Source organism: Rhinopithecus bieti, unplaced genomic scaffold, assembly GCF_001698545.2.
Source record: "Rhinopithecus bieti isolate Rb0 unplaced genomic scaffold, ASM169854v2 scaffold_32105, whole genome shotgun sequence".
Lineage (NCBI taxonomy): Eukaryota > Metazoa > Chordata > Mammalia > Primates > Cercopithecidae > Rhinopithecus > Rhinopithecus bieti.
In genome coordinates this window covers 919,274-930,624 of record NW_016814250.1, presented here as the reverse complement: position 1 = coordinate 930,624, position 11,351 = coordinate 919,274, and the positions used below count along the sequence as shown (strand labels likewise).

The following is an 11,351-nucleotide window of genomic DNA, read 5'->3' as shown; positions in this document are numbered from 1 at the left end:
CAGCCATCCAGATAATTTTAAGTGATTCTAGATAATAGTAACAATGGATAACATTAACTCTATATGTATATCAGATAAAAAATGTTTCTATATATTATCTCATTTGATGGTTATAGTGCTCTTGTGACTAAAGTAGGAAAGGTAGCTTTAATAGGCCTTTTTAAAATAAATAATCATAAGGAATGCTGATTGGATGGGCTAGAAAGGACCAAGCTTGCTCTCGAATGCCCTTTTTTAAGAAGTCCGATGGCCCTTTCATGTTCTGTTGATTCCTACTAGGAATAGAAAGGCCTTAGCCTTAGACGTTTCCATTTTGTTAAGGAAGTATCATACATTAAGTCCTAATTTGTTTTGTACAGAAAGTAGCAATTAAGGATAGGAGAGAAATAGGAACATGAATAGTTGGAAAAGTCTAGGTGCAAAATCTAGGAGTGGGGCTATACTTTGCGTTAAATTATTATTATTATTGTTATTTTTGACACTCAGTTTCACTCTTATCATCCAGGCTGGAGTGCAATGCCACGATCTCTGCTCACGGCAACCTCTGCCTTCCGGGTTCAAGCGATACTCCTGCCTCAGCCTCCTGAGTAGCTGGGATTACAGACACCCATCACCACGCCCGGCTAATTTTTGTATTATTATTATTATTTTTAGTAGAGACAGGGCTTCACAAGTTGGCCAGGCTGGTCTCGAACCCCTGATCTCAAGTGATCTGTCCGCCTCGGCCTCCCAAAGTGCTGGGATTACAGGCGTGAGCCACCGCGCTGGCCCTTTGCATTAAATTAAACAAAAATCACCATCCTGGCCAACATGGTGAAACCCCGCCTCTACTAAAACTACAAAAATTAGCTTGGCGTGGTGGCGCTCGCCTGTAGTCCCAACTACTTGGGAGGCTGAGGCAGGAGAATCGCTTGAACCCTAGAGGTAGAGGTTGCAGTGAGCCGAGATCGCACCACTGCACTCCAGCCTGCCACAGGGCGAGACTCCGTCTCAAAAAAAAAAAAAAAAAAAAAAAAAATCAAAGTCCTTACTTTGCATCATAATCCGCTAGGTGCAAAGGTCACAAAAGTGATTAAGAATAGCTCACAATCTAGTGAACTGGAACCTAAAAAAACTGATTAGGATTTACACTGGCAAGTGCTCAGAAAAAAGGGTAGTTCAGGTAATCGGATCAGAAGAGAAGGCAAAAAGGCATGACGTGTTTTTGAGAATTAGAGGAGCCCTCAAAGTGTATTAGTTTGATATGCAAAATGCTCGATTTAAGATATTGTCCATTAATGTATTTGAAAATTGGGACAAAAATAACTTTTCGGCCGTAATAACTATGTTCCCCTCCCTTTTAGAGTTTGGAATCTGTATCTTAGAGGCCATACTTGAAAGTGGAAAAACTTTGTCTTTGTATTAATGTAACCACTATCCAGTGATAAGACATGAAACAGTGTAATAACCCCTAAGCTCATCTTATTACTGAACAGATAGTTGGCAGGGAACTTAGATTTGAACCATGCCTATGCCACTAGCTGGTTGTGTGACTTTGAGCAAGTCACTTCTCAGGATATCACGTTTGCCATCATTAAGACGAGTGTGATCCAAAGGTCAACCTAGCCAAGTTTTGTGAGAATGATTTGAAATGCCTGTGAAAGCATTTCCTCTAACACGTCTAAGGTGCTTTTGTTATGTCCAGGTTCTTTCCGGTCTTGAAATTTTGTGCATCACGATCCAAAATGTCTTAAGCATCATCACAAATGCTTGACCGTCCCTCATGAGCGGGTGGCGCTCCGCACTGCCTGGGTCTGTACAAGGTCTTGCAGTCGAAAGCCACACACTCTCGGAGTGCAAGAGGGAGAGAGAGGTCTGCTTCAGCAGGGAAAAAAAAGGGCACGAGACTGGACAGGTCCTGCCACATGAGCTCTCATATACTCACGCGCAGTGGTCGCTCCTGCGGGAATGGGCGGCAGTGACGTGCCCACGTCGGGTGCGCTGACGTTCGCGTAGCGTGCGCCGCCGGCCTGGTCCGCAACAGCGGGGTGTGCGTCACGGTCTGCGCCGCCCGCGGAGCCAGGACGGGGCGGAGCTTCCGGCTGTGCTCGGGTGGGCTAGTTTACCCGCGGCTGAGGGTAACTTTCCTGTACAGGTACTTGAGCAGTTGTCTGGTCCCTGGAAGTGTAGCATCGAGACAGTTTTCTATTCCCGTTTACAAAATATCTTCCCTTTGGCCATACAAGTGGTGACTGCCATGTCGAACTCGCGGCTCAGGTCCCGCCGAGACGCCGGGGGTGGCGCTGGGGCAGCCGGCCGGGACGAGCTGGTGTCGCGGTCCTTGCAGAGCGCAGAGCACTGTCTGGGCGTCCAGGATTTCGGCACAGCCTATGCCCACTACCTCCTCGTGCTCAGCCTGGCGCCGGAGCTAAAAGACAGCGTGAAGGTGAGGGTCCTTTTTTCTCACTTGCTGGCAGATCCAACGTCCTCGTAAAAAAAAATTAGAAAAAAAAAAAAAAAAAAAAAGGCGGAGGGGCCAGGATGCTTGGCTGTGTGGTTGCTATCAATATTTACTGTTCACCCTTAACAGCTTTCTTTTATTCACACCTACGACTTGCCCAGAGGAAAATCCTGCCGTCTTCACCTTCGAAATATGTCCAGAAATCTTATCAGTTCTCACCATCTTCGCCTTTGCTACCCTGGTTTGAGCTTCAGTCATCTCCTAGCTGTTGCAGTCGGCTCTCAACTGAGCTCTCTCCTGCAGTCTGTGTCAACATAGCTAGGTTTTTGCAACAAAAGTCAAATGTTGTCATTTCTCAGTTTCAAAACTTCCATCTCATTTAGAATTCTAAAGGCCCTCGAATTGGAAATGAGGTCTCACGTGATCCTCTTCTCCCTATATCTAATTTAAGCATGCCCTGGCTTAAGGGCTTTTGGATTTGTCATATTGTGTGTAGTAGGAATATAGCGGGCCTCGAGTTGAAAAAAGTGTGTAATTAGCCTAAAGTGGTTATCATTTAATGATGCATTCTTTAAACTTCAATTATTGGATTATTTGCAACAGTTATTCTGTTGAAATGCTGTACTTTTCTCAAGTACTTTTAGAATCTAAATTATGAAAAATGATTTAACTCAAATTTGCAATTACTTTGCTTTATTTAGACTGAGGGTTTCTCAACCTCAGCACTATTGACATTTTGAATGGGATAATTCTTTGTTATGGGGGAAAGGACGATGTCCTGTGCATTGCAGTATGTTTGGCAGCATCTTTGATCTCTACCCACTAAATGTCTGTAGCGTCTAGATGTTTGTAGTTCATGTAAACTTGGTGTAAATTTCAGGACCAGCTGGCCTACTTTAGGAGGAGATGATATGTTTAGATACAGTTTGCTTCTCTAGGTAGGCAGCAATAGAAAAATGGATCAACTCAAGTGATCTTTCCTCAGTTACTTGTTTCTTAGTTTCCTCTTCTGTGAAACAGGGACACTGCCTGTCTTAAAAACATTTACTGTATATTGGCCTGGCGCGATGGCTCAAGCTTGTAATTCCAGCACTTTCGGAGGCCGAGGCGGGCGGATCATGAAGACAGGAGATCCAGACCACGGTGAAACTGCGTCTCTACTAAAAATACAAAAAATTAGCCGGGCGCGGTGGCGAGCTCCTGTAGTCCCAGCTACTGGGAGAGGCTGAGGCAGGAGAATGGCGTGAACCTGGGAGGCGGAGCTTGCAGTGAGCCGAGATGGCGCCACTGCACTCTAGCCTGGGCGACAGAGCGAGACTCCGTCTCAAAAAAAAAAAAAAAAAAAAAAAAAATTGCTGTGTATTAAAAGTATATTTAGGCTGTGCGTGCTGGCTCACGCCTGTAATCCCAGCACTTTGGGAGGCCGAGGCGGGCAGATCACGAGGTCGGGAGTTCGAGACCAGCCTGGCCAATATGGTGAAACCCCTTGTCTACTAAAAATCAAAAAATTAGCCGGCCGTGGTGGCATGCACCTGTGGTCCCAGCTACTCCGGAGGCTGATGCAGAAGAATCGCTTGAACCCAGGAAGCAGAGATTGCAGTGAGCCAAGATCACGCCACTGTACTCCAGCCTGGGTGACAGAGTGTGACTCCATCTCAGAAAGAAAAAAAAAAAGTATATGTGAAATTTGTAGTGTGATGCCTGAAATTCAGTAGGGTAAGCAACTAGTTCTGTTTCCTGCCAAACAAATTGTATTTCTTTATATGGGCCCCTTGTAGAAATCTCATTTCCTGCTACTCTATTCTCAATAGCCAAACTCCAGCCACACCAAGCCACTTATCTGTAGACCCTGTGATCCATTTCATATAATCTGTGTGGGTTTTTTTTTTTTTTGAACAGAGTCTCTTACTGCTCAGGTTGGAATGCAGTGGTGCGATCTCGGTTCACTGCAACCTCCACCTCCCAGGTTCAAGTGATTCTCCAGCCTCAGTCTCCCGAGTAACAGGGATTATAGATGTTTGCCACCATCTTTGGCTAATTTTTATATTTTATATATTTTAGACCATATTGGCCAGGCTGGTCTCGAGCTCCTGACCTCAGGTGATCTGCCCGCTTTGGCCTCCCAAAGTGCTGGGATTACAGGCATGAGCCACCGTGCCCAGCCAGAATCTCCTTTCTTATCCTTGTCTCTCTAGTAAACTCCCTCAAGATTCAGTTCCAAGTATCAACTCTTTTGTATAAAATATGTGAAGATGATTTAAAATGTTTTAATGGTAATGCTGTAATGACTAAAGCTTTCCGTCTTTTCACAGTGTTGCAGCGTGGAGAATGGCTGGAGGGAGATGCGATTGGAACTAAAGTGACAGCGTTAAGGCTGTTGCTGTAGTCCAGCAAATGGTTAGAAGGGCCAGATTAGGTTGTAACTGTGGGATGGAGAGGTGGTAACAGATTTAAAGATATTGAGAGAGCATTGGCTAGGTTTGAAACAGTGTATGTGGAGTTAAGGTACCATTATAAGGTGATTTTATGGTTTGAGGTTGAGTGGTATCTTAATCTTATGTCTTGTGTCAGAGGAATATGATGAGTTCAGTTTAGAACATTTTGAACTTTTCCAAAATTTTATGTTAAATTTCTCTCTATAGGGCCTCTGTGAGGATAAGAACAAGATTTATGTTGCCTCAGTTCTTTGCACAAGGATTGTTCAGGAAATATTTTAGTTGGACTACATTCGCAATGGCTGGAGATCCATTGCCAGGTTGAAATGACTATTAGGAAGTTGTATCTATGAGTCTGAGGTTCAGAAGAGAAGGTCTTGACTAGAGATGTAAACGTAGCATCCATCAACACATGGGTCATAATAAATGCATTAGGGATGGATGAGAGAAAAAAGAAGAGAGCCAAGGACAAACTCTAAAAACACAGGAACCCACAAAAATGAGGCAGCTGGAGAATAAGGAGAGTGCGATACAGTAGCTAAGAATGGAGGGAGTTTAGAGAGTGGTCAGACTAATTCTGCTTATTATGGCCATGTAGGTGGTAAAATTCATTCATTTGTGCACTTGTTCAGAAAACAGTGCCTACTAAAGCTAAATGAAATTGAAGGTGATCGTTCAATAGTAATTAAGTTCTGTTGCTTGAAATCTTCAACTAATGTTGTATATTCTTTCATCTGTTATGTTATTGACTAATTCATATTTTTTTCTTATTTGTAAAGGAAACTTTTCAGTACACACTTTTCAGATGGGCTGAAGAGCTTGATGCTCTCAATCGGATACAAGACTTACTTGGTTGCTATGAGCAGGCCTTGGAACTGTTTCCTGATGATGAAGTGATTTGCAATAGTATGGGGGAGCATCTCTTCAGGTTTGTAGTGATTTTAGTATTACTTGTTAAGAATTATTCTGTATTGGGCGGGTGCGGTGGCTCACACCTGTAATCCCAGCACTTTGGGAGGCCGAGGTGGAGATCACGAGGTCAGGAGATTGAGACCACGGTGAAACCTCGTCTCTACTAAAAATACAAAAAATTAGCTGGACGTGGTGGCGGGCGCCTGTAGTCCCAGCTGTTTGGGACACTGAGGCAGGAGAATGGTGTGAACCCGGGAAGCAGAGGTTGCAGTGAGCCGAGATTGTGCCACTGCACTCCAGCCTGGGCAACAGAGCGAGACTCTCAAAAAAAAAAGCTGTGTTAGTCTGGATAGGGATAAGTCATACAGTAATTTTAATAGGGAAAGTTTAATATAGAGAATTATTAAGTAAGGAGAACTGAAAAGAATAGCAGATATGTAATATCATAGCAGTTTTAATATTATGTAATGTACTACATAATAGCCACTGCCCCTAGGAGTAAGAGTATCCAAGGAAGCGTTTCCCTCACTGGGCTGAGTTCTGTACCTTATTGAAGAGGGCACAGCTGTGCTTCTCAGGATGGCAGAAAAGTCACTGTAGTGCCTTGCCAGGGAACTTCCTGTAAATTTGTTTTCTGGAACTGGCTATAGTTTTGCCATTTGGGGTGCCGGGGTGCCAGAGAAAGCCTCATGGGGAAGTATCTCATCAGAGGTACTCCATTACAAAACCATGTAGTAGGGTAAGGGGCCTTGGGGAAGCTGCTGACTCTTGGATGCTGCTAGCTGCCATGCATTTCAGGAGCTTGGTTCTAGAGGAGCCCTAAGACACTGGAATCAGGAAGCAAAACCCTTTCTTCCTACAGTGTCTCTCCAGCACTTTTTGTTTTTTTTGACAGAGTCTCACTTTGTAACCCAGGCTGGAGTGAAGTGGCGTGATCTCAGCTCACTGCAATCTCTACCTTCCGAGTTTAAGTGATTCTCGTGCCTCAGCTTCCTGAGAAGCTGGGATTACAGGCGCCTGCCACCCCAACCGGCTACTTTTTGTATTTTTAGTAGAGACGGGGTTTCACCATATTGGCCAGGCTCGAACTCCTGACCTCAAGCGATCTACCCGCCTCAGCCTCCCAAAGTGCTGGAATTACAGGTGTGAGCTACCACGCCTGGCCTCCAGCACTTTTTTTTTTTTTTTGAGACAGTGTGTCACTGTGTTACTCAGGTTGGAGTGCAGTAGCACCATCACGGCTCACTGCAACCTTGACCTTCCAGTCTCTGGTGATCTTCCCACCTCAGCAGCCCCTCACCTGCACACCAGTAGCTGGGATTGCAGTACGTGCCACCACACCTGGCTAATTTTTTGTCTTTTTTTGTAGAGACAGGATTTTGCCATATTGTTGCCCAGGCTGGTCTGGAACTCCTGGGCTCAAGCGATCCTCTGGCCTCGGCCTCCCAAAGGGCTGGGATTACAGACTTGAGCTACCACACCCGGGCTCTCCACACTTTTTACCAACAAAGCTTACCCTTGTGCCAACTGGTGGGAGAATATTAAAGGGCCAGATACATTTTTCACAGAGCAGGTAAAAAAGGGTGAATTTGGCAATAAGTTGATAACTTACATGTTGGGAGTCTTGGAACCACTCCCGGGTTTGCTGATTTGCTAGAGGGGCTCTCAGGCCTCACCATATAGTCCTAGGCATGGCTCTTGTGTATTACTGTGAACGGATACAAAGCAAAATTTGCAAAGGGTAAATGTGTATTGGGCAAAGTGTAAAGGAAAACCAGGTGCAAGCCTCCAAAGTTCTTCTTTCACTGAAGTCACACAAGATGTACTTCTTTCCCCCAGTGAGTTATGACAACACACGTGAAATGTTGCCAACCGGTGAAACTCATTAGAGGCTCAGGGCCTAGGGTTTTTACTGGGAGCTGGACACTTATATACCCTCTGTCTGGCATATACTAAAATTTTAGATTCCCAGAAGAAAAGCAAGTCAGGTGTTGAGCATAAACCGCATTGTTTGTATAATCAGTGTAAGCACACTACCAGTTAGGACGGTGAGAACCCTCCCCAAATCCAAATTCCCAGATGCCAGCCAAGGGACACTTTTGTAATCAGGCCTTTCAAAGGATGGCAGTCAGCCCCCTGCTATGCTAACTCTTTCTGCATACCAGTACATGTGCATGAAGAATTCTGTGAAAGTACAGGAAATAAAAGGAAAGGTTAACATTGCTTCTGAGTTTGAAAGTTTCAGAGTAATGGGGACTGAGCATGGTTCTGCCAAGTTTGAAAGTGACAGTTGCTCACATTCCTAGGAATTTAGTTAATGAATCTCATTTTAAATGTTCCTTTTAGGTATTTTCATGCATTTCTTCACTAATTGCTTTTTCTTTCCCTCAAATCACATCCAGCTGAAAAAAACCTTAATATTATGAATGATGAACTACAAAATTCCTAAGTGACCACAGAATTTCTCTTATTAAACGTATCTTGAGTTCATCAGCTGTTAATCAATCTGCTACCTTTTTCTCTGGTGCCCACGGGGCCCTTGAGTGGCTCACTGGACTGTGCAGGGCTAGGGCTCTGGGAAGGCAGTGTGTGTACTCTGTACAGTTTTAAGACATTAATTTAATAGAGTAATCAGCTCATTGTTTATTATGCTTTTTTTTCTGTGTGGAGAAATAATGTTTTATAAATAATTTTTAAGAAGAACATGGATCATTAACCTGACAAATGTACTTCTCTGTGATAATTAATGTAAACTCTTTATATGGTCATTCGCAATAAGTTGTATGAATATGTATTACAATTTTGAATCATATGTCTTTCCTCAGAAAAAAATTTTGAGATTTGATGTGTAGAATTTTTTGTTAACAATTGCTTATTTGAAAAAATTCTAGTCTGGGTGTGGTGGCTCATGCCTGTATTCCTAGCACTTTGGGAGGCCGAAGCAGGCAGATCAGTTGAGGTCAGGAGTTCGAGACCAGCCTGGCCAACATAGTGAAACCCTGTTTCTACTAAAAAAAAGTACAAAAAGTAGCCGGGTATGGTGGCACACGTCTGTAGTCCTAGCTACTCGGGAGGCTGAGGTAGGAGAATCGCTTGAACCTGGGAGGTGGAGGTTGCAGTGAGCCAAAATCGCACGACTGCACTCCAGCCTGAGTGACGGAGCAAGACTCCATCTCAAAAAAAAACAAAAAAAAATTCCTACCTGTCAAGACAGAATGACTTTCTGTTGAGGCTGCACAATAAATTTAAACAAAGTAGTAGTGAGTTTCTTATGTATACATAAGTGTTTTTGTAAATGAAATGTAACTTTTTCATAGAATAGCTTTTTTCTTCATTGGAATTTCTGTATACTCTCCATAGAAACTTTATAATTAGGAAAACTGGTGAAAACAAAAAATTTTATTTTGGGTTTGTTTTAATACATCTAATTTCACAGCCTTGTACAAAATAGTGGGAGAATTCTTATTTAGGAAAATGATTATAATGTCCTATTTTATATAAAAATATCCCTTTACATGTTCAGTAATTGTTCTCTAGTATCATTCTTTTCCTTATTTGGTTATATTAAGTTTTTTTTTTTTTTTTTTTTGAGACGGAGTCTTGCTCTGTCACCCAGGCTGGAGTGCAGTGGCAGGATCTCAGCTCACTGCAACCTTTGCCTCCCAGGTTCAAACAATTCTCATACCTCAGCCTCCGGAGTAGCTGGGATTACAGGCGCAAGCCACCACGCCCAGCTAATTTTTGTATTTTTAATAGAGATGGGGTTTTACCATGTTGCCCAGAATAGTCTCAACCTCCTGACCTCTAGTGATTCACCTGCCTTGACCTCCCAAAGTGGTGCCCAAAGGCATGAGCCACCATGCCCAGCCAAGTTATATTGAATTTTATTCAATGAAAAGTTCTATATAAGAAATACTTTGCCAAACTTTATTAGCTAGTCTCAGTAATGTAACTGCAAGGCATTTTAACAGTCTTAATTAACATGGCCTAGGGAGTGACAATGAATTCTCCTTTAAAAAACAAATATTTGATAATTTTTAATTGTAGAGTATGTTAATAAGTAGAAAAATAAGGCAGATAATCAACTGAGGGTTACTTGTTCATGTTAACAGCTGACCTGATCAGCTACAGCATCCATTTTCTACAAATTAGCAACCTCTTTCCACTTAAATGAAATTTGTTTTAAAAGATTTTTAAAAATCTTTTTTATGAATAATCTCCTCAAATTAATTTTTAAAAAATCTATATTTTAATTCCAAAGTTTTCTTTTGTTCTTTATATAATGAGAGTTACTCTATAGGATTCAATTATATTTCCAGATTATACACATATGGTGATCATAACATTCCAAGACTTATGTTTCAGGATAAACTCAATTTGACAGAAAAGTGGAACTCTTACATACTTTTGGCAGATTGTAACTTTTGGTGACCTGTTGTTGTAGAACATTAGTCTGAGCAGTTACCAGTCATTACGATAAAAAATCCTTGGTATTGGTTTGCTTTGGGGAGATATAACTAAGCAAAATTTTTAATTTGGATAGTAGCAGTTCAGAATTCATGATAGTGTGAATGTGGCTTTTGCTATAGAATTTCCCTTTGTTCTTGACTTACAATGGTTCTTGGTATTTTTGTTTTATACTCCTTTTCTCGTCAAAAATAGCATATCATTTACTCCCCACCGAAAGAATCTGTTCCAGGAGAAAATATTTCCAAAGTAAACGATAGCTGCTTCTCCTGACACTTATTTGTGTAATAAAGTTTGTCTGGAGTATCTCAACTTCACAACCTTTTGTTAGTCTAGTAGCGTCAGATTTAAACAAAATGTATTTAAATTGCTAATCAAGAAGATAAAGTTTTTCCTAGTTAAAAGAAAAAGGGCATTCTGGCATTTTATTATTATTATTATTATACTTTAAGTTCTAGGGTACATGTGCACAACTTGCAGGTTTGTTACATATGTATACATGTGCCATGTTGGTGTGCTGCACCCATTAACTCGTCATTTACATTAGGTATATCTCCTAATGCTATCCCTCCCCCCTCCCCTTCCCCCTTCCTGTTCCCCTTCCTGTGTCCAAGTGATCTCATTGTTCAATTCCCACCTATGAGTGAGAACATGTGGTGTTTGGTTTTCTGTTCCTGTGATAGTTTGCTGAGAATGATGGTTTCCACCTGCATCTATGTCCCTACAAAGGCCACGAACTCATCCTTTTTAATGGCTGCATAGTATTTCATGGTGTATATGTGCCACATTTTCTTAATCCAATCTGTCACTGATGGACATTTAGGTTGATTCCAAGTCCTTGCTATTATGAATAGTGCCGCAATAAACATACGTGTGCATGTGTCTTTATAGCAGCATGATTTATAATCCTTTGGGTATATACCCAGTAATGGGATGGCTGAGTCAAATGGTATTTCTAGTTCTAGATCCTTGACGAATCGCCACACTGTTTTCCACAATGGTTGAACTAGTTTACAGTCCCACCAACAGTGTAAAAGTGTTCCTATTTCTCCACATCCTCTCCAGCACCTGTTGTTTCCTGATTTTTTAATGATTGC

The 11,351-nt window shown here is 42.1% G+C and overlaps 1 protein-coding gene and 1 long non-coding RNA gene across 5 annotated transcripts in view; one reads left to right on the top strand and one right to left on the bottom strand.

The window, feature by feature from the left end:
- Positions 1–2,017, bottom strand: part of LOC108514053 (uncharacterized) — a 7,095-nt gene extending 5,078 nt beyond the window's left edge. The window contains exon 1 of the long non-coding RNA XR_001881096.1: positions 1,925–2,017. This is a non-coding gene — a long non-coding RNA (uncharacterized LOC108514053). The remainder of the gene's footprint in view (positions 1–1,924) is intronic.
- The window catches only part of PRMT9 (protein arginine methyltransferase 9), a 46,096-nt gene continuing 36,743 nt past the window's right edge, over positions 1,999–11,351 (top strand). For all 4 annotated transcript variants that reach the window (XR_001881094.1, XR_001881093.1, XR_001881095.1 and 1 more), the window contains exons 1-2: positions 1,999–2,425; positions 5,655–5,803. Coding sequence is in view for 1 of the 4 variants with exons in the window: in XM_017850079.1 (XP_017705568.1) it covers positions 2,237–2,425; positions 5,655–5,803 (338 nt within the window). In the remaining 3 variants the exon portion in view is untranslated. The remainder of the gene's footprint in view (positions 2,426–5,654; positions 5,804–11,351) is intronic.